General features: G+C 42.3%; 1 protein-coding gene across 4 annotated transcripts; it reads left to right on the top strand.

The window, feature by feature from the left end:
* The first annotated feature begins 51 nt into the window (after positions 1–51).
* On the top strand, positions 52–27767 carry EWSR1 (EWS RNA binding protein 1). 4 transcript variants are annotated; one of them, XM_060311129.2, is made up of 18 exons: positions 52–109; positions 4420–4456; positions 4594–4645; positions 5892–6015; positions 6445–6459; positions 10946–11132; positions 13386–13553; positions 15638–15849; positions 16757–16937; positions 19694–19728; positions 20259–20291; positions 20570–20688; positions 24309–24438; positions 25215–25337; positions 25691–25853; positions 26225–26322; positions 26947–27199; positions 27363–27767. In XM_060311129.2, the coding sequence occupies exons 1-18, from the start codon at positions 97–99 to the stop codon at positions 27400–27402; spliced, it is 1983 nt and encodes a 660-aa protein (XP_060167112.1). In that variant the 5' UTR covers positions 52–96; the 3' UTR covers positions 27403–27767. The 4 variants fall into 4 exon arrangements, with proteins under 4 accessions (XP_060167112.1, XP_060167110.1, XP_030716590.1 ...); XM_060311127.2 differs by having other exon boundaries at positions 53–109; positions 6442–6459; XM_060311130.1 differs by having other exon boundaries at positions 82–109; positions 4600–4645; positions 6442–6459.
* The last annotated feature ends 155 nt before the right edge of the window (positions 27768–27922 follow it).

The raw sequence follows: 27922 nt of genomic DNA, 5'->3' as shown, positions 1-27922 counted from the left end.
CCGAGGTTGCGGGTTTCGCGCCTGCGCAGTGCGGCGCCTAGAGGGAAAGCGAGAGGGAGACGGACGTTGAGAGAACGAGAAGGAAGGAGAGAGAAAATGGCGTCCACGGGTGAGTGTGGTGGAACTGCGGTCGCTCCGGCGACGGCCGGGATGCCCAAATTGGGGGCCGCTTGTTTCTCGGGGTGGCCGGGATGACTGAGTGGACCTGCCAAGAAGGGCGTGAGGTACCCGTCGCGGCTCGAGAAGCTCGAGGGCCGGCGTCTCCCTCCGCTCCCTCCCCTCCCCCAACTGGGCAGGCCGGTTCTGGAACCTTCCGGCGCCCCCCGCGCGCGGGGGGCTCGAGGCGGCGGGTACGCGCGGGGCCTGCTTTGGTCTCCATTGTGTGATGGCCGTCGGGCCCCGCGCCCTGGGCAGCCCGCCACGTGGGCGGGGCCTGTGGCCTCTGGGCCCCCGCGTGGGGGTGGGGGGAGGGTTCGGCTAGGCTTCGGGCCCGGCACCCCGAAACCGGAGGTGGGGGGGGGCCGGCGGCGGCTCGAGAAGCCGCAGGCCCGCTGACCCTCTGATTCTCCCCACCCCAACCCCATTTCCAGGGCGGTAGCCCAAGCCCGAGCGCTTCCTCTGCCTCACCGAGAAGATGAGGGAAAAAAGCAAATAAACAAAAAAGGTTTCGCGGATTTGTGAGCCGAGGGGCGCCGACCTATGAGCGGGAGCCCCGTCATTCTTAAAGCCGGGTCGGCTGGGGCATCCGGGGCCGCAGAGCTGCGTCTAAGGCGGGATCCAACTCCCAAGCCGAACTTCTGCCCGAACTGGGGTTTAGACGGAGTGCCCCCCCGCTTCTTTACAGCCCCCCAATCGGCTGCCTCTTCGGGATTCGGTTTTTACCGTTATTAATTCTCCTTACCGCCCCAAAAGGCAATTCCCAGAGCCATTTTTCAGCAAACGCCGAGGGAGATTTTTTGTATAAGGCCAACCCGGATCGTGTGGCCAGAAATCCCCACCGAAAGAAATTTCTGGCCTCTTTGACTTAGGGGAAACAAAAGGCCCCAGTCGGCGTTTGAATTATACTTAAGTAATCGTTTCGCACGTTTATTCGCTTAGGTTAAGCCGAGAGGCTTGTTTATTTCGTGGACTGATAGAAGAGAGCGGAAGGAGGCGCGAACTGGACTTTGAAAGCCCGGGGTGGGAGCTGGAATATGATGTCTGGGGTGGTCCTTGACGCCCGGAGTGTGTAAGAGAGTAGCCTAAACGTGACCTGCGGTTTGCAGCCTGTTCCTGCACTAACTTGTGGTTATTGGTTGAGTGGGGCATTTTTGCCTCCGGGGGTGTTCTTAGGCAGCCTGACTCTAGGCCTTAAGAAGCAGTTGGAGAAGATGGAAGATGGGAAAAGCTCTGGGTCCTTCAGAGTTTTAATTTGAAAAGGGTCCAGAATCCAGCAACGGAATGACAGTTTAAGAACTCTCTGCAACTATGTAGTCAGTAAACAAGCAGGTAGATGCTGGCTGTTAGTGCCAGGGTACAGAGTGCCCCTAGAAGGAAGAACTCTGAAATAACCACAGTCTTACACACATCTTGGTGGGAAATGGTTTCCTCAAAGCCCTTTCCACCTTCCTCTTCCCTGCAGTGTTAGGATTTTGTAAGGAGGAGTGCTACTCTCCCTTCCCTGTTAACGTTTGGGGAGTAAATATGAGTGTTCAAATTTGTGTGTGGCTGGACTTGCCCCTTTTTCGTTCTACTTTGCTCAAGCTCTTTTTACTGGTAACCACCACATACTATATTAGAATTACAATTATGGATTATGAAGACACACAGTAGTAGGCCTGGCTGGGGGCCCTTTGCTGGGGGGGGGGGTCACTAACTTATCTGGACTTTGGTTTCCTTTCAGTCCAAATGAAGGGGTTAGGCTAGACCTTTTAAGAGCTTTTTCAGCCTTTAGCTTCTGACCTTACAGCAAAGTATTTTGGCTCCCACAAAGTTGTCCCATAGTGACTTGAACTCATGATGTTAGTCTGAAGCTCTAAATCTCTGCAGTTTCTTGATCGTGACTGCCTTAAAGTATCTAAAAGCCACCACCTTCGGTAATGTTAGTTGTTTTTCCTCCTCATGTGTAGCATATATAGAAAAGTACCTAGAGTATATGTCCACTTTATCGAAGAATTACAACGCGAACTCCCAAGTGACCACCATTCAGAGCAAGAAATAGAACATTGTCAGCACTCTGGAGGTCCCCCACCCCCACCCCAGTCACAGCCCCTTCTCTCCTCAACCTGTCCTGTATTTTTAGTGTAGTCTTCAGCTGCAGATTTGGTAGTTAAAAAAACAAAACAAAACAAAATAACTGCTAAAAAATCTGACAAATGTGTAACTGTAGATTTTTGAGGCCATATAATGTTTGTATGCTGTAGGTAGATAACGTAAGTTCTCATGAAGCACATTTGCCACTTCCTGTAGCCCACCAATATGGGGCTAAATCAGCTGGTTTCCCATGGATCTGAGATCATTCCTTGTTCATGTCAGCTTCGCCACTTTGATGTTTTACATAACTGTTCTTGTGTAGCAGTCCTCTTGCAGACATTGAGCTTACATGTCAGCTATTTAGAATCATTTCTCATACAGAAGCCTCTGCAGAAGGTAGTTTGAAGTATTTGATTTTTGATGCTTCATTGGTATGTTTATTCTGTAACTACAACATGGAAGAAGTGATTTGCATTTAGTTTTTTATATGTCACATACAGAGCTAAGATTGTCTTGAACAAATCAATTTGTTCATTATACATAGCCTTTGGCCGTTGATTTGATAATGTTGATGATTCAGGGTTCTGAGTTAAGGGTGTACAGAGGAAGGAAAGTGGTCAAGTGAAGTGTAGAGAGATGAAAAATGAGCTAAGTTAAAGAGATGGATTCAGCAAAATGCTCTGGGGGCAAGCCAGGTGAACTGTGAAGCAGGCTTTGAATGGAGTGGGGTTAGAAACCCCTCCACAAAGAGCTGTCAACTGTTACTTTCAGGTGAGGGACTATTTTCTGATTGGAGAAGAAAGGACCCTTTGGTCTGCCTTAATGACAGTGTTGCCTTATAGAATAAGATACATAGTTCTTGTGGAGAGCAAAGAATTGGACAGAAAAAAAAAAGAATTGGGCAGGATTTTTTAAAAATAATTACTTTAACTTCTTTAAAAATATATGTTTGATTCAGTAGTGCCATGAAAACCTCTTAACCATTTTGTTCTCTGTTTTCACTACTTGCAGACGCCTCAGTGGACCAGAGGGGTTTTTTTGTTTTCATTTTTAGTCCTTTTTTGTGCGTGTTGTAAATTTCTTATGAAAAGGAAAGTTGTAGGAAGCTTTACTTAGAGAGGAGAGGGGAAGATAAGTTGTTTTGTTTTTTTTAAGTTGAAATCACTTGAGTTTAAAAAGATGAAGTTACCTAAAACCAAGTTATTCCCCCAAAGATTAAATGCTTTCTTCTCTGCCAGTTATCATGATTCTGCCTTGACTGCTTCACTTGTACTTACAATGTGTCTAGTTTTTTAATTATTCTACAGATGTAGCCCTCATATAGACAGCAAACCCTTTAAAACACTGGATTGAGATGATTGTCCTCTTGTTTTCTGCCATTTCATTTCACAGTCCTCCTAGGGAATTATGGTTGGTCTAACTTGCTAAAGTGAGGGAGTGATTTTTTTTTTTAACTAGTTTTTGAGGAGATGTAGCTACTGGTATAACCATTCTGGTGTTAAACATTGTTGTATTGTTGCATGCCTCCTTTTTATATGAAGGTAAAACTTCCGATCCTCTTGAGTTTATCTTGTTCTCCTGTTAGTTTTAGGATGATGATCATATATTTGAAATGACAGCCTACGGTTAAGGGAAGTTTGTAGTCATGGGAACATGCAAAGTATCTTTGCCAAATCAGATGATCTTGACCTCATTAGCTGGCACTTTGTTAAAATTTTCTGTTTAACTGGCTCAGATTTTTTTAGTTTGGTGTTGAAAGATAAGAGGTACTCATTTGGACCTGTGTTGTCCTGTAAGTCCTCTCAATACCGTGTTTTTTTTTTAATATATTTATTTTATTTATTTATTTTTGGCTGTGTTGGGTCTTCATTGCTGTGTGTGGGCTTTCTCTAGTTATGGTGAGCGGGGGCTTCTCTTGTTGTGGAGCACAGGCTCTAGGCACACGGGCCTCAGTAATTGTGGCGCACGGGCTTAGTTGCTCCACGGCATGTGGGATCTTCCCAGACCAGGGCTCGAACCCGTGTCCCCTGCATTGGCAGGCGGATTCTTAACCACTGTGCCACCAGGGAAGTCCCTCAATACAGTTTTTAAAATTCATCTTCCTGCCACCTGAATTCCTTCCCCCCTTTTTTCCTTTCTCCTTGTAAACGTTGGCTTCACACTATTTTCTCTCCTTGTTTTCTCTAGATTACAGTACCTACAGCCAAGCTGCAGCCCAGCAGGGGTAAGTCGAACTTTTACAGCAGTACCTTGGGTGTGATTCGTTGTTTTTTAGAGTACAGAGCCTCCTTTAATTGTAGAGGATTTAGTAATGGAATCTGGATTTCTATATTCAGTTCTTGCATTTAATTTCTCTTACAGCTACAGTGCTTACACCGCCCAGCCCACTCAAGGATATGCACAGACCACCCAGGTAATCTTTAAGATAATTATTTGTGGCTGCATCCCCAAGTTAAATATTTCCATCAGCCATTGAAACAATAGCTAGCACAAATCTTTTTCAGAAATTAGGTAGTAGAAGAGTATAATGTGCTTGTAATCATAAAATACACAGGTGTTTAAACTTTCACAGTGGGAGTGCCATTGTAATGAAACCATCCTCAAACTGGGAGTTGCTAGCTCTCCTTTCCTCCCTAGTATGGTTTCTCAAGTTCGGTGTTTTGCTCCATGCTTGTTCCTTCTACATATTTTGTGTTTAAATTTATTTAACTTAATCATACAGCAGTTCTGCAGAGGAAGGTGATATTATGACATTTTGCAGATGAAAAATTGCAGTGCATAGATATTACACCATTCGCCACTGGTCACACATTAAGTGATGGGTTAACTCTTATGGGTGCCTAACTATAGGGCTTTTGAGCTCTTTCTAGTACGTGAGTCTATTCTAAAGTCTAGGCTAACAGATACTAGAAATTAGCCACCTAGTGTTCTCAATATCATCTCAAGTTCTGAAATGGTCTGTGGCATAAAATGGATACAGTAGCTCTGCCATGGAAACATTATAGGACAGGCAGAATGTGATGTCTCTGGCTGATCTTACATAACTGGTCATTCACATCTAGAATGTGATCTTGCTAATACCTGAAAAAACAGTTCATTCCTTGCCAGGTTTTAAGTATTACTGATGTCCAGGTTCAGAAGACAGCAGTCTTGCTGTCTTAAGAAGACATGCAGCGTTCTTGTTCATTTTCTTTGAAGTGGTATGATAATTTTAAAAATTTTGTCTCAAGCTGAAAATATAGTTTTCAAGATTGTCTGACAGATTTTAGTCCCATTTTCATTTTCGTTGTTCATTTTATCTTCCTAGCATTTGTTTCCGTTTGCTAAAACTGCTACACTAAGTGCTGGCAATTATACACCTGTTCCCTCATTGTTAATCATTTGAGGGCATCTTGTTAATCTCCTGTATCGTTAAACTGTGGTTTTGCCTGATTATCTCAGGAACTTTTTTGTAGTTTATGAAAATATGAGTGGATTAGATAAGGAGAAACAAGCATTCATGATACTGCGATCACTTGTCTGGTTTTTTTTTAACCTTTTTATTAGAAAGCATATTTTTGACTTTGGTTTTCCAATTTAGGAACTTAGAAGTCAGTCCATTTTATTGCTAAAATGCAAGATTCATATATGAAGTTCTTAAATCCATTTTCTTTGAGCAGGCATATGGGCAACAAAGTTACGGAACCTATGGACAGCCCACTGATGTCAGCTATACCCAGGCTCAGACCACTGCAACCTATGGGCAGACCGCCTATGCAACTTCTTATGGACAGCCTCCCACTGGTAAGACTCTAGAGAGACTTTGGGGTTACATTAGCTAGGGTGTTTGCTAAGAAGCTTGTTACTTGTGCTCTTGGGTGTATATTCTGGTTGATACCTTGGTGTTTGGGAATCCTTTATTCTTAGGAGGAGCTGGGGGTTTTTGTTTTGTTTTTTTCCTTTTCATTATATTCTCCTTGAGGGATCTCTAATAGAATGTGGGTGGGATAAATTCCAAGGGAAAAAAGAACTTTTCATGCTAGCTATTTTATACAGTGTATTGAGTAATCTCACGACAAAATAGAGAGTATATAAGAGATTGTGCTAATGCTAATACTGGGAAAGAATGAGCCTTCTTAAACTGAGCTGCTTAAAAATCAAACTGATTTTCACATCTGTTTGCTTCATCTGATAGTGTGCCCTCTACTTTTTGTTTTGTGCTTTCCACAGTAGAAGGGACCAGTACAGGTTTGACTATCCTGCTCATTCTTGCATGGGAATTGCTTTCCATCTTGTCTAACCCTGTAATGTTAACCCTTTAGGTGTTTTCATTTGTTTAACCCTCAAACTTTCTAACATCACACACAATAAGGTGCTAATGGAAAACTGCTTCAGGTGCCATTCGCAGATTCATGTCCCTTTTCTTTATGTGATTTTGGGAAAGGTTTCGCTTTTTTATTTTACATTATTTTGTGTCAAGCCTTAATAATAGTTGTTCACCTTCTCAAAGGTATTTCAGGTGACTACTCCCCAGCTGATTTCCCCCTATTCCCTGAAGGATAGATTGCATGATTAGATTTATTCAGAGGAACAGATTGCCACCTTGCATGTATTATGTTTGTCTGTTGGTTGGCTTCCGGTCCAGACACATTTTATTGTCTGTTTAAATGTTAATGAATTATTTTAATCCATAGTATGTCTTAAATATATATGTAACAGCATTCCAGGGAGCAAAAAAAAAAATTATTTTAAGAATTAGAATAAATTGTATCCTAATACTGGGGTTGAAATGGAGCCTGTGAAAATTTTACAATAACTTTTTTATGTTTGGTGCTGTGTGACATTTCAGGATCCCTACCTTTAAGATGTAAAAACTTTGATTTTTCAAACTATCTTTAATCCCAAGTTATATATGGTCTATCAGAGTCATTAGTAGGGAGAAACCCACCTGTAATTTATCTCACTTCGTGACAATGTCCTGGATTTGATGGGAAGTATTTCCTAATCTATCTCATTAATGCATATCATTGAATAGGATGGGAAATGTTTAAACTTTCTGTGGGTGTTGGCAACTGTAGGAAGAGCTGGAACTGAGACTCTGCAGTTTGTATTTTTAGCACAGAATTTTGAAATTGTGAGATGAACTTTACATTTTCAAGCTATTATGTTTTTAATGAGATGTAATTGACATATAACATTAGTTTCAGGTGTACAACATGATTCAATATTTGTGTATGTTGTGAAATCACCACAGTAAGTCTAGTTAACATGAATTACCACACATCCTTTTGATGAGAACTTTTAGGATCATCTGTCTTAGCAACTTTCAAATATACAATACAGTATTGCTAACTGTAGTCATCATGCTGCACATTACATCCCCATGACTAATTTATTATAGCTAGATGTTTTGTATCTTTTTGACCTTAACTAATTTTAAAAATAGTATCATCTGAAGTAATACAGCTTAGATCTAGCCTTTGGAGCCTTTGGATCATTTTATAAGAACATGATAAAGTCATTTATAGGAAATACAGTAGTCTTCTAGATTCTGTGGAGCCATGTTTTCACTTTGTAGTTTATGGAAGACCCTTCATATCTCCCCAAATTCTTCCATCAGCTCTTGGAGTGTAGGAACTAAAATTAAACCTAGTGAGCAGATTGAGGCTGAACCAAACCAAGCAGGACCCTGACAGTAGTAAGTAGGTTCAGGAACACTTAATGCTTTTTTCCTTACCTCTTACTGTGTTTACACATAAAAGTCATTGGATAGGGCTTCCCTGGTGGCGCAGTGGTTAAGAATCTGCCTGCCAATGCAGAGGACATGGGTTCGAGCCCTGGTCCGGGAACATCCCTCATGCCGTGGAGCAATGAAGCCCATGCGCTGCAACTACTGAGCCTGCGCTCTAGAGCCCATGAGTCACAACTACTGAGCCCACGCGCTGCATCTAAAGCCCGCGCGCTCTAGAGCCCGTGCTCTGCAACAAGAGAAGCCACCACAATGAGAAGTCCGCACACCACAACAAAGAGCAGCCCCTGCTCCCTGCAACTAGAGAAAGCCCGCACACAGCAACGAAGACCCAACACGGCCAAAACTAATAAATAAATTTATTTTTAAAAGAGTCATTGGATAATTATTGAAAGAAATATATAAAAAGACACTTATAGAATATTTTAAAATTAAGATTCATGAGAGGGAGCTATATAAATCTCAACTCTTAATTGGAATAGAAATCTTAGACTTTAGTTTTTACCGTTGAAGTTGAACAAAAATTCTGGTTGGTTTGTGTGATGTTTCTTACTACCCTTTTCCTTAAATTTATCAACACATAGTAGATATGTTGTCTTTTTGCTATTGGTCTTTTTTATTGTCATTAAATCATTTTGCTCTGTTAATTTTTGCTCATTTTGATTGGCTGCTTGTGCGGGTACTACAATTAAAAGATTATTAATTTTTGAAAAAGATGATTAATTAACCAGTGTCTGTGTAATCTTTAGCACTGCAAGGCTCTGTTGCTGGATACTTCTATGACACGAGTTACTGCCCTTGTCACTTTTTTTTGTTGTTGTTTTTTAATTGTTCTTCTTATAAATCTTTTTTTTTTAACTGTATTTATTTATTTTTGGCTGCATTGGGTCTTTGTTGCTGCCTGCAGGCTTTCTCTAGTTGCCGCAGGCGGGGGCTACTCTTCGTTCCGGTGCGTGGGCTTCTCATTGCGGTGGCTTCTTTTGTTGCGGAGCACGGGCTTCAGTAGTTGTGGCTCGCGGGCTCTAGAGCACAGGCTCAATAGTTGTGGTGCATGGCTTCGTTGCTCTGCAGCATGTAGGATCTTCCTGGACCAGGGCTCGAACCCGTGTCCCCTGCATTGGCAGGCGGATTCTTAAGCACTGCGCCACCAGGGAAGTCCTCTTCTTGTAAATCTTATAGATGGCCTGTCATGTAGGGGAAAAAAAATCTGTGTAGGAGTAATAGGGTAGGTGGAATTAGATTCCAGTTAAATAAATGAGTGCTTTATGTGGTTGACATTAGGATTCTGCAAAGAACTTTTAAGTTAAATAAACAGTTCAGATGAATAATATGCCAACTTGAAAAACTTCCAGTGCTTGGGGCTCCCTGTTTGAGAAGGAAATATGTGTATAATTAATTTCAGAATTTCCCTAAAATGTTTGGGATGGAGAAGAAAGTAGTATACTCTGTGCTACAAAAGATGACACTTTAGATTGTACAAAGAGAAGTTGGTATTTGTTTTTGGCTATTTGTTGGTATTTGGCTAAGTTGGTATTTGTATTTATTTTTGTGTGTATAGTGAGGACACTTTATTCTAACTGAAGTTTAAGTACTAAAACATTTTTACTTTAGTGAGATTTGGGTTTTTCTTTGATGGACATAAATGCTGACAGCTAGACCCAACTTTTTATTGCATGGCTTACTTGTGCTCGTTGACCGTGAGGGAGGAGTAGGAGGGAGGGAAGCCAAGCACCAGGAAAGGTTATAATACTTCTTGTAGAAAAGGGACGCAAGTTAGGAGCTGCAGGTCCAGGGGTGGGAGTTGTCACATTCCAAGCCCAAGTTCCAGATGAAAGGGCATGGATCCCAGAAATTCCCTGGCAGTCCAGTGGTTAGGACTCCAGGGACTGGGTTCAGTCCCTGGTCAGGGAACTAAGATCTTGCAAGCCGAGCAGTATGGCAAAAAAAGAAAAAGGCATGGATCCTGCCTGGTTTGGCAGAGGCAGGAACTAGGGAAAGAGCCTAGCTTGGTCTCTGCACACCTGTGACAGCAGGTCTGTAACATTTGGTTAGGGAAATAGCAAGGGGGCTGCAGAGTCCATCTCCAGTATTGCTGAGCAGGAAAAAGACTCATTTGCTTGCGGTGGGTAAATAAGAAATGGGGTGGGTAATTTGATGACCGGCTTAGAATCTCAAATGGTTTTATTATGTGAAAAACATTTACCTTTTCATTGTTTATTTTGGGAATGTTAACTTTAATTTAAAATAATTTATCAGAAAAGTTAAATAGGGAAAGCCTTTGTTGGTCATGTACATAAGCAAATATAATTTGTAGTATGTCTTTATTACTAATGTGCCATTTCAAATCTTAGTGCCGGTAACAAGCATTTTCTTAGTTGTTTGTTACCGGAAACAAAATTAGCAGTTCTTAGAGTGTTTAATCAATTGTTAACATCTCACTGAAAATTAAACACATGTTCTCTGCAATTTCCAGTTTCCTTAAACATGAACTGCCCATGATGCTTGGGGTTGAAAGCAGATAGTTCCAAATGATAGGTTTTAATGCTAAAACTTGTACCTGGATCATTATTCTATAGCTACTTAAAGATGTTGTGTCATTTGCCTTTTACCTCCCTTTCTGTGACATTTTATTCCTGTTGGATTATAGAATTAGTGAAAGCAGACTTGTCCCCTATTGAATGCTTTCGAGGTGGGGGCAAAGGGAGCCCTTTTTTCTATACCAGCACTTTCTGTGGCCTACTCTCTCTCCTTTCTTTTAGGTGTGGTTTAGAGCAAAAGAGACAGTGCTTTGCTGAAAACTGAGTATTTTCAGAGAACTTAGGCTTTAAATATTGGTTTGTTGCTATTTTTACTGAAGGGGAAATATTTAAAGGAGCTAAATATCATGATGGTTGAAAGTAGGTGGTTTACAGATTGTCCTGTTAATGAGTGTCTAGGCAGGTCTCTGAGGAGCCAGAAATCTAACGTAGCTCTCCTTTATTCCAGGATATTCTACTCCAACTGCCCCCCAGGCATACAGTCAGCCTGTCCAGGGGTACGGCACTGGTGCTTATGATACCACCACTGCTACAGTCACTACCACCCAGGCCTCCTATGCAGCTCAGTCTGCATACGGCACTCAGCCTGCTTATCCAGCCTATGGGCAGCAGCCAGCAGCCACCGCACCTGCAAGGTAAGGCCCCCTCACCTACTCCTAACACAGCATCCTCAGGCTTTCAGAAAAGAGAGCAAGCCTCACTTAGAGAATGTATGACTTGGTTCCTTTGTAATGCTTACTCACATACTTAGGTGTTAATTAATTGTTCTTCACCCGCTACAGTCACACCACAAACAGTACTCTTCATTTAGTAGAGAAATGGTGCCATCCAGGGGCCAAAATGAGGAATGTCACTGAGTGGGTTGTCTAGTTTCAGAAGAGTGGACTTTTCGGTAGGAGGAAGCTGGTTATTTACTTTGCTAAACCCAGAAGAAAATTGAGTGTGGTTTCCTCACAACAGAACAACTGATAGAATTGTACTTTGATGCTTTTACCTTTGGTTTTATTGACCCTGTAAATGGGTAACACCTTTCTCTTTGGGAAGAACACTAGTTCACAGTTGGGATGGGGGTAGAATCATGTGGTTCAAGAAATAGTCACACGATCCAGTTGTCAGTAAAGGGTATATCCATATCCAGAAGTCAAACGTCGGTGACATGATTTTCTCTGTATTATGTATTGGGTTGGTAATCTAACTATCCCAGGCAAGTATAAATTCTTAACTGGGTGTCCTGCTATAGGGTGAATATTTGAGCAGAGTTCATACTCCGTGACTGATTAGCAAGTAAACAGTATTAATTATTACTTAACAGAAGATTTCAGGTCTTTGCTTTAGGCAATGCACTTAGGTGGCTTCTGCATACAGTCTTGAAGGAACATTGAATTCTGGTTTGAAAGAAGACTTTTTAGGGAGTAAACAAGAGATCAACTTGTAACCTAGACTTTTTGTCTGCTGTAGAGGTAAGAAATTAGCTCTGGCAAACACTCATGAGATTACTTCTAAAATGCACAGTGAGTAATCAGAGCTACTTGGTAATTTACCTCTTCTAGACAGCCTGTGCAGTGGTTAGTGTTAAGCTGATTCCTGTAGGGTCCCAATTCAGTTGACCTAGAGTGTTCTCAGATGTTTGAAGTCCCATTTGATGCTCCATTGCAACAGTATATCCAAGCCATAGCTGGGGGGCGGGGGTATATACTAATTGGTCTTTGAATAAATCATCCTTTTTGATTCCTTTTAATTTTTCGATCGTTAACACTTTATAACAGCTGTCTTGTGATCAGTGATAGCTACTCCCTTTTCCCCTAGAAAGAGGGGGCTTGTGACCCGTTTCAGCTCTTTGGAGAAACCAGTGCTTCCACATCCTCCCTGGTCTGCCTGCTGATTCTTGGGCTTTGCTTAAAATAGCATGTGCTCACTTTGCTACAACCCTGTTATAAACTGTTAACGTAAAGGGATAATAGAAACCTTTTTTTTTTCCTTGGGATTAAGATTGGTTTTCGTCATTTAACAAGGATATTTTCCAGTTCACCTGAGCGTGAGAGGAGTGTGTGTGTTTGTCTGTCTCCATCCCTATGTGTGTCCCTGCCCTACTCTGGTATTTCCATTATGGAGACTGAGGCAGGGTTAGATTAATTTATGGCAGTTCAAGTTAGGAAATGTTTTTTTCAGGTCTGTTCTTAATAGATGAGAAACATAAAAAGAGACATAAACCCACAGATTGTCCAAACTTATAAATGCCATGGACTTTTGTAAATGTTAGTCTGACCCAGAATTTGCATTATTGTTAAAGTTTCTTGTTTGTCTTTAATGGTCCTTTTTGAGAAAAGGCATTTTCTTACCGAACAAACCACGTCCCCTCCCACATCTCTTAAATGGGCAGCACAAAGTATTGTAACTGCCTTTTTTTTTTTTTTTTTTTTTTTTTTTGCGGTGCGCGGGCCTCTCACTGTTGTGGCCTCTCCCATTGCGGAGCACAGGCTCCGGACACGCAGGCTCAGTGGCCATGGCTCATGGGCCCAGCCGCTCCGCGGCATGTGGGATCTTCCCGGACCGGGGCACGAACCCGTGTACCCTGCATCGGCAGGCGGACTCTCAACCACTGCGCCACCAGGGAAGCCCGTAACTGCCTTTTGTAGCTGCTGATATGGAATGAATGGAGCATGTTGATGTCTCTTCTGTGGATGAGATTAAGTCTCCCCCATCTTTAGTGTTGTCTTCCAGCAGAAACAGTTGGACCGACATTGGGTTTTGATGTAGTTCGCTTTGCAATTGTATATATTTCCAAGCTCAATACTAACATTGCTTATTGCTCATAGATTGTAGAGTTCTTACCCAAGAATTTTGTGGTTGAGAAAAAAGAAGTCTCACTTTTTTATTTCTCCTTTTAGACCGCAGGATGGTAACAAACCCGCTGAGACTAGTCAACCTCAATCTAGCACAGGGGGTTACAACCAGCCCAGCCTAGGATATGGACAGAGTAACTACAGTTATCCCCAGGTACCTGGGAGCTACCCCATGCAGCCAGTCACAGCACCACCATCCTATCCTCCTACCAGGTCAGTCTTCTCATTCTTGTTCTTGCGTCCAGTGAGCTAGTAGAATAACAAAACAGATTTTTTTCAGGCTGACCAGCTTGCTTCTGCTTCCTCAGGTGGGCTATGTTATCTGACTCTCTCAGTGATAAGCCTGACCACATATTGTACATTAAAACCTCAGTCCTAAGTTCTGATAGCAGTGCCTGACAGTCAAAAACTCTTCTCTCTAAATACGTTTTTATCACTCTAGGTTTTTTCTTTGAATTTTTTTCTTTTAGTTTATTCAGTTGAGAAACAATGAAAGCAGGTAAACAGAACCACAGAAGCCACATTCTCCGATGCATTTGAGCTGGGTAAAGTGCAGGGCATTATTTTTTCGAAAAAAAGAAAGTTCACCTTAATCATTTTATATTTGAAGGTCCATTTATGCAGCAGGCTTTTTTTTTTAATAAATTTATTTAGTTATTTATTTTTGGCCGCATTGGGTCGTCGCTTTGTGCGGGCTTTCTCTGGTTGCAGCAAATGAGGGCAACTCTTAGCTGCGGTGCGCGGACTTCTCATTGAGGTGGCTTCTATTGCTGCTGAGCACGGGCTCAAGGCATGCAGGCTTCGGTAGTTGTGGCTCGTGGGCTCTAGAGCGCAGGCTCAGTAGTTGTGGAGCACGGACTTAGTTGCTCCACGGCATGTGGGATCTTCCCAGACCAGGGATCAAACCTGTGCCCCCTGCATTGGCAGGCGGACTCCTAACCACTGGGCCACCAGGGAAGTCCATGCACCAGCCTTTTAATGGTTAGGCCAAGGCCCTTCCTTTTGACTAAGAGTTTACTTGTTCTGTATTTTGTCTTACATTAACCACACCAGAAGCTACAATGTCCAGTTTTGGTTTCTTTAAAGTAGAGGAAGAACTGCAAGTTCTCACATTTAATTTGATGCAAGTTTTCAAATGAATTGTCTGAATTGTGTCCTAAAGTGTTAACTTAGTTTTGGTAGAATTAACAGTTCCCCTTTTTGTACTCATTTCATTGGTTTATACATTAAAGTACAGCAGACATGAGCAGGTTTATGAGCCAATACAGCTGACTGGTAAGTGTCTCTGTTCAGCTTGGAGCAGCAGTGGGCAGGGCTCTAGCAGTTCTTCCACAGGGCCCACCCACAGCTGTCATGCTGAGAGCACTTAATCTGGCTAGTGGAATAGGTGCACTTGGTGTGAAGAGAGGCCTTTGAATCCTTACAGCTGTGGTGAGGGAGGTGGTGATACTTAAAATTGTTGTTCTTAGAATTAAAATTGTAAAATGTGTTGTCTTTTTGGTTTTGCATTATGGTTCATCCAGAGTTTAATACCAGTTCTTTCAAGCTTTATTTCTGTGTAAGAATGTATCTTTGTTTAGTTTCCCTGACCTGTAGTTGACATGTGTGAAGATGAATATCAATGTAATAGTCATCTTTCATATAATGCCTTGATAGTGACGTTTCCTTGTCCATCTTTTCTTTATTAATGCCTGGATTTCGTAGATGATCAGGCATGTCTGAAAGTTTGAAACTGTATACATACCAAAGCAGTTTGAAACTTCGACTTATCCTCAAGAGAAAAGTGGCCAAACACACACCAAGTGGCCTTTTAGCTTCAGAAAAATTGTCATCACTCAAGGGAATTATTGGAGGCAGCCTTAGGACTGAATACCGCACTTAACTGCCTCATTTTTCTCAGTGCCTTTTTTGCTGGGGCAACCTTCCCTGGCAGCACATCTGCATATTCTCCCCTTAATACAGGAAGCACCTAAACTCCCCAATTTGCCTTGAATTTGGTTGAGAATAACTATTGTTTTCATGAGGCTGGGGGTAAAGGAGAGGCTCTAGGGTTATACATTTTATAAATGGGTTGTTTTTAATAATATCCCCTCCCTTCCATTCAAAGTTTTATTCTGAATACAAAAATATTTGCTTATTTTAAATTCATTGTATGTTAATATGTAGAAAGTAACTGCATTTTTAAGGATTTCTATGTCATGTACTATTTATGTCTCATGTTTAGGGGACTAGAAAAAATAACAAGTCTCTCCTTCCTAACAAGCTCTTTGTTGTGTTTTTTTTTTTTTTACTTTCAGCTATTCTTCTACACAGCCGACTAGTTATGATCAGAGCAGTTACTCCCAGCAGAACACCTATGGGCAGCCGAGCAGCTATGGACAACAGAGTAGCTATGGTCAACAAAGCAGCTATGGGCAGCAGCCGCCCACTAGTTACCCCCCCCAAACTGGATCCTACAGCCAGGCTCCAAGTCAATATAGCCAACAGAGCAGCAGCTACGGGCAGCAGAGTGAGTTGCTAAGAGAGAAAACCAAATAAGAATGGTTATGTTTGGAGTTTCTGAAATGGGGAAATGCTCTTTACTATTGTGTACTTTTGAACTCCAGGATGCATCTTGAAGGTATCATATCCTGGCTTTTCTCCAATTTAATTGTTATTAGTATGCCTTACAAGAAAAGAGAGTTTGTAACTGACCAGAGAAAATGTTGTAGACTGCCAGCCCTGCTCTCTTTGGGGAGGTTATATGCAGTGAGTGAAGCCAGCATTTCTTATGGCCTGCCCACCCCAGCTTATTAAGAGAGAGTGAGCAGGTAGCTATTGAAGACTACTGCAATTTTGATAGTTAACAAAATGCTATGTTTTGTTTTTATTTACATTCATAAAACAAACCAAAAAAAGTTTCACAGAATGCTTACAGTTTTATGTGGAAAAGCAACCAAAAACTCAAGAAACCGTCTTCACAGTTTAATCTCTTACCTGGATTGTTGTTGTCTTTTAACTAAATTCCATCCTGAGTATGTCTCATTATGACAATGAGATGAGTAGTGCTACTTGATGGAGACTACCCCTTAGCAACCCCCAAGAAACATGGCTCCATTTTTGTTTCTTGAGTGTGGTTTAAAGAAGCAACTTTTTAAAGACATCTTAGGATACAGAACCCTGTAAACTGTTGACCAGAGTCCTTTTTTTGTTTGGGAGTGGTTTATTCTAGATGAACTATATGAGGTTACTTCAGCCTTAATGAGCCAGTTGTTCTTGTTGAACTTTAAAAAGATCAGGGGTGCTTAATCAGGTGTAAAGAAGATGGTACCTTGGTTTGTGCCTTGCAATTGAGAATTCTATGATTCCAGGAGAAAGTACAACAGGCAGTGGTGTAAATGCTGGTCCACGGCTTACAGATGTGACTCTTTCCTCAGGTTCATTCCGACAGGACCACCCCAGTAGCATGGGTGTTTATGGGCAGGAGTCTGGAGGATTTTCCGGACCAGGAGAGAACCGGAGCATGAGTGGCCCTGATAACCGGGGCAGGGGAAGAGGGGGATTTGATCGTGGAGGCATGAGCAGAGGTGGGCGGGGAGGAGGACGCGGTGGAATGGGGTAAGAGCAAACCTTTTCTCCTTTTACCTAATTTTGTTTCATCCATAGGATTTTCAATGGAAAGAAGGGACTGAAAGACATAAGAAATTTATTTCTGCATTTCCATGGATAATCTGATGAGCCCAAGCCATCTTCCAAAACATGGAAATGTCATCTCTGTGGCATATCTAGAGGCAGTTTGCTTTTTTCAGTGCCAATCTACTTGGTTGGGATGGGGAGAACAAAGAATGGTTTTGAAATTAGAGCTTTCAGTTCCCTTCATGGTTTCCAGAGGTCCAAAGCCTCTGTGGGTAATAGACTTGGGATGGAACACACACAACTCTTAAAACAACCCTAGGTATTTAACTAATTGCTTCTGAATGGTTGTCTTGAAATACCTGGTATATATACTGCAAAAAAGGAATGCAGCTGTCTTCCACGATGTTTGTCCCCAACTTCTGTTTGTACTCGGAACTGTTGAACATAACGGTGAAGATCTTGGTTCCATAACCCTTGAACTATGGCCTGAGGTGCACCTGGTACACAAGAAGTCCAATAGCTTTTTGAAGAGTAATGTATATAATTATGGGATCACTCTTCCCATTGGAGATTTTGAGAAGTCTAAATCGGTTTGACCATTTTAATTGGTGGCACAATCTGGTTTAGAAAACTTTGTTTAGATCAGTAACATAACCCTGCTACCTGTGCCTACCCTTCCCCTCCCTTCTCCCATACCCTCTCCCCTTTCTGGTGTCTATACTTTGATGAAGGTGAGGTATAATGTTGGTTAACATAATCCAGAAGGCTTAGTTCTGTGTGTGTTCTGTCCCTATATAAATAGTAAAAAAGTTATGCAGAATGTTAATGTAGGTATAAATTGGATTTGGTGCCACTGTAGGTTCAAGGAAAAACTGAACAGAATTTCTTTAGAAATGTACTTCAAGATTAAAAAGTTGGTCTTTATTTTTTACATTAGCAATCTGTTTACTATTGAATAATACTGGTTTAAAATACTGTTTTGCATATTCTGCATAACTTAAAACGTCTTCAGTGAAATCTTTATTGGAAGAAAGTCATTTTACAAGAGCAAAAACTTCCGAATAATTTGGTATAAAGTAAAATTAATATTCTGATTTGAAGAATGTCATTCCATTATAAAGGTTTCACCTTCTTTATGGATGTTTTAAATAGATGTAGACACTTGAAATCACTATCATCACGTTTCCAATCACCTAGAATCCTAGTATTTTTTGATTGCAAAACCAATTTCAAGTTTATTCATTTTAATTCTCCAGAAGTAATAATTCTACTAATTTTGCTAGACTTTGCTAGTAGAGGGGTTCCCTCTTTCTGGGTGAGAAGTCTCTCCTGAAGCCATAGAAAACATCATGGCTTTCCTCATAGGTTTTTCAACAGACTGTGAAGCAGTCGGTTGGATCCTTTGGGGACAGGACAAGGGCTTTCCCCTCTCCCCTCTTTTTTATTGTGGTGTGGTGATGGTTTTCAGTGTCTTCTGCAGGTAAGGCACTCAATGTTGTTAACATGCCCTTTTCATTGCCTCAGTATTTTGATATTTTCATTGGCTGTTAAACGTGGAAACTTTTTAACATGCTTTGTCGCATTTATATGCTACAGGTTACAAAGTGAGAGCCTTGTATACACTTCAATACTTAAAAAGTACCCGTACTCAGTACTCAGCCGGCAGCATAATGAAAAGTGGGACTAGACACGGTGTCCATATGGAGAGGACAAATATACATAGAATATTTTTAACAAAATGTATTCATTGTATAAATGGAATCCTTCTGTAACTTTGGTAACTGCATACTTGTTGTTTGGTAATGAACCAGAGGAGGTATAATACTCTAGAATTGTGTAACATTAAAGTGTAAACTTTTGTGTTTAAAGAGAGAGAACATTTTATGGTGTGTACTTTTAAAAAGGAAACAAAGCTGCATGCAACAGCTTGAAATTGTATATTCAGGTATTAAAGGTGCAATACTGGTTAGAAAAAGCTCAGGGCCTCCCACTGAGGAGCTGCCTTTATTTAATTTTTTAAAAAAGAAACAGGCCCAATTCATATTTCTTCTCCCTTTAAAATACGTAAGGCGGTGATTTTATACTGCCATTGTCATTGTTTTCAACTGATATGTCTATAAAGTTGCACCCCCATTCCGTGGAGCCTTGGTATTTGTTGTAAATTCTCCTTTCACAGCTATTGTTAAACCCATTAGTGCCCTGAAATGTATGGCTTTATGCTGAAGATCGGCTGGATGCGTCCTCTGGTGTGTGTTGTAGGCCTTTACTTTGGTGTCTCCTGCTTTATTATACTGTGACTTGTTAGGAAGCCCAGGGCCTCACTTGGCTCTCCCCTGGGAGAGGTTGAGGGTGCACCTTTATGAACATGAAAAGATTCAGTTACCCCAGCTTGCTACTTCTCTCCACACCAAGCTCTCCCTGTTTTTCAGCTGACGACGGGGTGGGTGTTTGGGATGTATTTTTCCCCCAATTTGCCAAGTATTGCACTATTAATACCAGCCCCCCGAAATGAAAGGAACCAACCACAGTGGTGTGTACAATCAGACGAGCAAGGTTGTATATAAAGGAAATTTGAGCGAGCTGCCCTGAAGAAAGGCATAGTGACAAGATGAGAGAGATGCATTGTTTGGAGATGTGTTTAGCCAGTGCCCTTCTTCCCCACGAGCCCCCACAAGGCTCAGAGCGGTACTGGCTTTTAAAGGGAAAGGCCTTCATTTCTTCGTTTATCCCCCCAGCAGCGCTGGAGAGCGAGGTGGCTTCAATAAGCCTGGTGGTAAGTTTTTGAGTATTACCATGGATAGTGTTTAAAAAAAATACAGTCAGTATTTAGAAAACTATAATTTTATATTAGTTTCATAAGCGGTTTAAAAATGATCTGTACAAAAGAGACTAATGGGTACTGCCGGCATTGTCTTAGGGGTAATAAGGTTAACCTATGGTTACAAAACAAAGGGTAACTTGAAGTATTGAGCAACTGCTTCTGTAATATGGGGGAGAATACAGTTTTAAAGTTTGGTTTATTTGGAGGAAAAAATTTGACTTAAATTTAACACTAATTTGGCACATAAGCATTGAGAGTGTATTTGGTTAATGGTTTAAAAGCAAACCAAAGAAAAAGCAAACCCTAGCAAACCTTTCACAGATGTTAAAGGGGCACTGCTCCATTTTAGCAGTGCGGGTCATTTTGAATTTAATGAAGCCCCATCAAATGGTGGTGTAGTAGATAGCTATGTGTGTTTGTAAGGTTTGTAGCTTGCAAGACGTGCACTAACAGTATTTTATATGATCTTTCCTGGTTGGCAGGACCCATGGACGAAGGACCAGATCTTGATTTAGGTAACTCCAAATTCCTGATTTTTATATTGTGCTTTATAAATGAATAGCACAGAAGCAAGTGCGTGTTGGGGTTCAACAGCCTGGTAAATCAATGGGATTACTCTTGCTGTCAAGAGCAGTTTGGGGCTTCCTTTATGAAAAATAAACCAAGAGTTCCATGTCATTCTTATTAGTAAGGTTGGTAGTTCTCTTAGCACCAGTGGGCAGTAGTGACCATTGGTTAATAAGCCCTAATGGATACATGACAATAACTCCCTTTGTCTACTTTTCTCTGGAAGGCCCACCTGTAGATCCAGATGAAGACTGTGACAACAGTGCAATTTATGTGCAAGGATTAAGTGACAGTGTGACTCTAGATGATCTGGCAGACTTCTTTAAGCAGTGTGGAGTTGTCAAGGTAAGTAAAAGCGTGACCATGTGATCTGGCAGATCTTGCAACCACTTCCTTCTGGACTGTCCATATTGTGGTTTGCTCCTTAAAATACAAAAAGCAAAAAACAAAAATTTTTTATAGAAAAGAAATGCTAAACATGATTTAAGCATACTTGATAACTCAGGGTCATTTTTATAATTATCATGTTAATTGTAAGAATACTTAACACGAACATTACTTATTGTGAAATATAGAATATGACATAGTTTTAAAAATAACACTTACGTATCCATATCCCCAGCATAGGAAGTACGGCTTTATATGAGTACCTTTGAAGTACCTGGTATATGTCTTCCCAGTTTTACCCCTTCTCTCAACTCCCATCCTGAAATTTATCATTCCCTTTCTTTACTTTATAGATGTGTCCTCAGTAATATTTTGTTTTACATAGTTTTTGAAGAGTATTTATTAAACACTATTGTAAGGCAGTATACTGGGAACAAACAGATAAGAACCCTTGGAGTTTACGTATAGTGGGGAACATATTGTAAAAAGGAATATAGTTGTACTATGTTCAGTGATCGTGATTGTTAGGGAGGAAAATAAATACAGCAAGATAGAACAGGGATAAAATGAGGAACAGAGCCACTAGGAGCAGGGAAATAATTTCAGAATAGTGGAGGGAATAGTGAGGCAGGAGCTTGCCTGGTAAGCTCAAAGAAGCTAGTGTGGCTAGAATGGTTTGGTCTGAGCTGGTGTAATGGTGGTGGGGTTATTAATTAGATGAGGAAAACTAAGAGAAACTGGGATTTTGAGAAGGTGGGGGGTCCCTAGGTCAAAATTCCACAAGTCTGGGCATCTGTATTTCATTCATAAATACATCACAAGTTATTCATAAATTCTCTTAACAGGCTGTTTCTAACTTTTTAGTTTATAAGCCATGCTCCAGTGAATGTCCTTGTACCTGTCTCCTGGTGTGCTAGTTTCTCTATTGTGTATATACTTGATTCTTGTTATTCATGGTAGTTAAAATCATTATGCTGAGCCACTGTCCCCGGGGGAAGTATGTACAAATACACACATCTCACATATATTATAATCATAAATTCTAAAAAAATTCATCCTGATAGATCTACTCACTTCATTTTACAAAGAAAAAAAGATTCAGAAATGTGACTTGCCCAAGTTGGTATTCATATTCATCTATCTAGTCCCAGAGCCAGAACTTCTTACAGAACACTGCCCCATCCTCCCAGTCTCTGTCCTCTGGTCTTCTAGAGAGAGTTAGAATGAGAGGGGGAGAGCATCATCTTGTTCCTTCTCAGCTGGGAACATGTGCATCTGGCAACATGTGTTTCACGCTCTGTGCACGTCTGCAAGTAACCACAAAAAGTGCCCCAAGTGTTGATTTTGGTAGGCAAAATACTGATGAGTAGGCAGATTTGCAAATTTGAATCCACGGATAATGAGACCCCATTATGTCCAGGTGTAGAACTGCTGGTTCTTAAGATGTGTACAGTGTTTAACCTCAAAATAACTGTCTGGCTGACCAGCTTAGACTCCCACTGGCACTCTGACTGCACACCTGCCACAGCCTCACCGGGAATTGCCTTTTTTTTAACTTGGGTTGTTTGTCCTTTGTTGCAAATACAGGTCTCCCAGTTTGTGGCTCACTTTTTTCTTTTTTTTGGCCGTGCCACACAGCTTGCGGGATACTAGTTCCCCGACCAGGGATTGAACCTGTGCCCTCAGCAGTGAAAGAGCAGAGTCCTAAGCACTGGACCGCCAGGGAATTCCCTGTGGCCCACTTATTCATTTTTTTTTTTTGATGAGTAGAAGTTCTTAATTTTACTGTGGTTGAACTTAGAGGTCATTACCTTACTGGTTTGTGTCTTTATTTTTTTCCATTTGCAAGAGCTTTTATTCCGCAACATCTTTTGAAAGAGCCATCTTCTCCCTGGTGGTGTATAATGCTTTCACATAGAAAGTACACCTCTACCTGAAGCTGTTTCTTGGCTGTTTTGTATACTTGGTTAATTTGCATGATCCTATGCTAGTAGCACTGCTAATTACTCTATGCTCGATATTGATACCTAGTAAGGCAAATTCTTCTGTTTTATCCTTTTTCTTCAGAAATGTTTACTCCTTGCTCTATACATTTTATATATATATACATTTTAGAACCAGTTTATGAAGTTCCTTAAAAAACCCCAATTGGAGGAATTCCCTGGCGGTCCAGTGGTTAGGACTCCACACTTCCACTGCCGGGGGCACTCGTTTGATCCCTAGTCAGGGAACTGAGATCCCATATGCTGTGCAGAGCGGCAAAAAACCCACAAAAACCTATTGGATGTTTACTGAACCTGTAAGAATTTTATTTATTTTGGCTGCATCGGGTCTTCGTTGCTGCATGTGAGGGCTCAGTAGTTGTGGCACACGGGGTTAGTTGCTCCATGGCATGTGGGATCTTCTCAGAGCAGGGATCCCGAACCCGTGTCCCCTGCATTGGCAGGCGGATTCTTAACCACTGCGGGGAAGTCACTGAATCTATAAGAATTTGACCCATTAACATTGTATTTCTCCATTTATTAGGTCTTTGGTAAAGCCAATCTCCTTAAAAGTTTTGCAGATCTTTTTAGATTTAGATTTATTTTTTAGTTAATGGTATATTTTGAATGGCATTTTCTATCCAGCGATTTTGGTAAATCTTAAATCATATAAGGAGATTTCTCTCTACTTGTGAATATGTTTATTTGGGTATGTGGGGTTTATGCGTAGTTAAGAAAGCAGTGTTTACTATCAAAGTTTTGTAAAATTACAGATTTTAAACTGACATACCCCATCATTCATACCACTATTTCGCCACATTTCCTTTCAGTGTTTATGTGTATGTCCTTTATAAAAACATACGTATCAGCATACATATATATATATATATTATATATAACATATATATCGTAATTTATCTATAAATGCAGATAAGAGTTTGATCATATGCAAAAAACACATAAAGCCATATTCTTGTGCAGTGTGGCTCTTGAAGTCAAGCCACTTGCATCTGGTGTTGAGCTGAAAAACTAGCCATCTGTTCTGTCTCGAAAAACTGGCTGTGTTGAACTTGAGATAACCAAGATCCTTTTAGAGCACTCACAGCCCTGTATGTTGTACTTAATGATAGTAATTTTTACTTTATGTGAGATGTGTCTTATATGATGGCATCAAAGCCTGCCTGAGTCCTAAGAGGTGGCTGCTCACTGGGTGCCTGTTAGTGTGACCTACAGGGTGTTGGGGCAGGTGCAGGGACACAGGAAGGAAAAGGTGGCTGGGGAGGAATGGGACCTGAAAAGTTCATTTACACAATTTGGAACTTTGGTTTTATGATAAAACCTATTTTGGTTTTATGATAAAACACATCTAAGGGAAAGTCTTCTAAGTACAGATTTGTGGTAGCTATTTAGGAAATAAGTCACCCATAATTCCACCACTCAGATAAACTATAACATCCTTCTGAATGTGTGTCTGGAAAATTGACTGCTTTTTGACAGTAGAGAACTTGGATGGAAAAGAAAAAGAAGAATTTCACATGGATTTTCCCCTGAAAACTATATTCTGGTCACAGCTTCATTATGCTATTTTACGCCTAGATAAACAAGAGGACTGGACAACCCATGATCCATATCTATTTGGACAAGGAAACAGGAAAGCCCAAAGGCGATGCTACTGTATCCTATGAAGACCCGCCAACTGCCAAAACTGCTGTCGAGTGGTTTGATGGTAGGAACCCTAGGTCAACAAGGGTGTACTCCTAGCCTTCTTAGCTCTGCCTCCTCTGGGGCACACAGAAGGTCTGGTAGCAAGTGTTGCCTGTGTCAACTTGTGGGTAAAGAAAGGGTCTTGCTCTGATGTATTAATTCTGGCTGTTAAATGTTGTTCTCTTAAAGTGGTTCTAGGGACCGGGGACAGATAGGTTCTCCCTCTGTGTGGCTATAGGACATGGCAGGAAGGAGGACCTCAAGAGCCAGAGGAGCAAGAAGACCCTCTGTCTGCTCCTGGAGGAGCACTGGATGGCTGCTGGGAAGTGCTTGTCACGTGCTCCCCTCAGCCACGTGAGGGCCCGGGCGCTGACCATGGGTTAAGAGATCCCTTACTTTCAGTCATTGTTGTTCAAAGCCTCATGCTAAAGTTGTAATTCTTCTCTAAGGATGTCAGAGGTGCAGAAAGTCCCACAGACACCTCAGCCGTATACATTTGCGTTTACATATATATGTGGCTTTGACATTGATCCTGGAATTTCACTTCGCACAAAAGTGTCAGAAAGTTCTGCCTCTCCTATTTTTTTGTTTTTCTGTTTGTTTCTTTTAAAGGCTTTTCTGGCCTTGCCTAAAAATCTTAGGGAACATCATGGGTGGGCACACTTGATGAAGCAGGAATGGTTGGTTTGATATAGGGGGCGGGGTTGGTGAAAGGAGTCATCTAACCTTGCCTGGTCCCTCAAGGGGACTAAGAGTTGGAAGGTTGGGAGTAATTGGTGTTCTGTTACCTTGTTTCAGGGAAAGATTTTCAAGGGAGCAAACTTAAAGTTTCTCTTGCTCGGAAGAAGCCTCCAATGAACAGCATGCGGGGAGGAATGCCCCCCCGTGAGGGTAGAGGGATGCCACCGCCGCTCCGAGGAGGTATTTACTGGATGCTGTCTCTGGGCTCTTTCTGTGTTGCTTTGGAAGTTTTTTAGTACACTTGTCTTTGAGGAACTTGGTTTCTAGAGTGAAGGCAAGCCCGTTAGCAATACTGAAAAGGTATCTAGATCGATGACTATTGGGAACCACACTGCCTGGGGTTTAGCCCTCTTCATCTGCCCTCCTCAAGTTGTTGTGGAGCTAACTGCAGTGACTAGCCCTTGGGCCTGTGGGAAAGTATGGGCCAGGTGACGGGGCAGCGAGAGCTGTGATCTCTATTTCTGTTTCCCTTCATGAGATGTATGCCTGTAGCAAATCTGGTGCTGCAAAGAGGTGGTTTATGCTCATTGCAGGTCCAGGAGGCCCGGGAGGTCCTGGAGGACCCATGGGTCGCATGGGAGGCCGTGGAGGAGACAGAGGAGGCTTCCCACCAAGAGGGCCCCGCGGTTCCCGAGGGAACCCATCTGGAGGAGGAAACGTCCAGCACCGAGCTGGAGACTGGCAGTGCCCCAATCCGTATGTACTTCTCGGGGCACACTGATAGCCTACTAGTGCAGTCTCCCTACATCTTGCCCCATTCCCATTCTGGGGAGGCCTGCTGGATTCTTTTCATCCGCAGGAGCGTAATGATGACCATGATGGCTCTGCTGGGGGCGGTGGTGGTACTCGGTCCTTTACTGGCTTGGAGCCTTAGGGAGACGGTCAGAGTCCACTGGACTCAGGCCCACATGGTTTGACTTTGCTGGATCAAACTCTGGTGCTATGTGTGTTGCTGCCTGAGGCTCAAAAGCCGTTTTCTGTGGACTCAGTGATTATGGTGGTTTCTGCTCAGGTGGTGCCTTTACTTGTTCACTTAAGTGATACTGTTGTGATGTAACTTTATGCAGGGGGTGTGGAAACCAGAACTTTGCGTGGAGAACAGAGTGCAACCAGTGTAAGGCCCCAAAGCCTGAAGGCTTCCTCCCACCACCTTTCCCACCCCCGGGTAGGTACCCTCAATTGGCACTAACCTCTTGTGTTGCCCAGACCAGGTTGGTGATTTCAGCAAGTTCAGCCCTGGACACTGGGGCTCTTTAAGTTACACGGTTGACCCTTGAACAGTGCGGGGGTTGGGGCGCTGGGCCTCTGTGCAGTCAAAAAAAATCCACTTAGGGGCTCCCCTGGTGGTACAGTGGTTGAGAGTCCGCCTGGTGATGCAGGGGACACGGTTCGTGCCCCAGTCCGGGAAGATCCCACATGCCGCCGAGTAGCTGGGCCCGTGTAGCTGGGCCCGTGAGCCCTGGCCGCTGAGCCTGCGCGTCCGGAGCCTGTGCTCCGCAGTGGGAGAGGCGACAGCAGTGAGAGGCCTGTGTACAGCAAAAAAAAAAAAATCCACTTTCAGCCCTCCCTCCACATCCTCAGATTCTACCAACCTCAGATTAGTACTGTAGTTTATATTAGTGGGAAAAAATCGATGTATAAAGTGGACCCATGCACCTCAAACCTGTTGCTGTTGTTCAAGGGTCACCTGTAGTTCCATCAGTTCTAAACTGTGACCCCAGCAGATCCTGAGGGGACCTCTGCGTTCACCCATTCTCTCTGTCCTCTCCTGTACTTTCCCTTACCTTAGGCGGTGACCGTGGCAGAGGTGGCCCTGGTGGCATGCGGGGAGGAAGAGGTGGCCTCATGGATCGAGGTGGTCCTGGTGGAATGTTCAGAGGTGGCCGTGGTGGAGACAGAGGTGGCTTCCGTGGCACCCGGGGCATGGACCGTGGTGGCTTTGGTGGAGGAAGACGAGGTGGCCCTGGGGGACCCCCTGGACCTTTGATGGAACAGATGGGAGGAAGAAGAGGCGGGCGTGGAGGACCTGGAAAAATGGATAAGTATGTGGTGGTAGAAACAGCTGTGGAGCACAGGGCCCATTGGGCGGCAGGTCTCACCTGTTCTGTGGGAATGAGGCAAGCAGCTCAGCTCAGGGCTGTGGAAGGGCTTCCTTTCCTCTCCCCATTTTTAACACATTGCCCCTTTTTCCTTTTTGCCCTGCAGAGGTGAGCACCGTCAGGAACGCAGAGACCGGCCCTACTAGACGCAGAGACCCCGCAGAGCTGCATTGACTACCAGATTTATTTTTTAAACCAGAAAATGTTTTAAATTTATAATTCCATATTTATAATGTTGGCCACAACATTATGATTATTCCTGTCTGTACTTTAGTATTTTTCACCATTTGTGAAGAAACATTAAAACAAGTTAAATGGTAGTGTGCCGAGTTTTTTTTTCCTTCTTTTAAAGATGGTTGTTTAACTAAAAGACTAAACAATGGGAATCCCTTGTGAGCATGCTCAGTATCATTGTGGAGAACCAAGAGGGCCTCTCTAACTGTAACAAACAATGTTCATGGTTGTGATGTTTTTTTTTAAAAATAAAATTCCAAATGTTTATAAACCGTCATCCTTCTCGGCCTCTGTTCTGCAGCCACCGCACATCTACTTGGAGCATGTCCCCAACTCCCCAGATCACAGCTCATTCAAGCGTCATGTGTGAGGAAATCTGTACGGTCAAGATGTGACACTGCAGTGTTGGTCACGGTGCTGCTGGCAAGGAAA

Source organism: Globicephala melas, chromosome 13 (assembly GCF_963455315.2).
Source record: "Globicephala melas chromosome 13, mGloMel1.2, whole genome shotgun sequence".
Lineage (NCBI taxonomy): Eukaryota > Metazoa > Chordata > Mammalia > Artiodactyla > Delphinidae > Globicephala > Globicephala melas.
The sequence above is the reverse complement of the archived record's forward strand: the minus strand, read 5'-3'. Positions and strand labels throughout refer to the sequence as shown.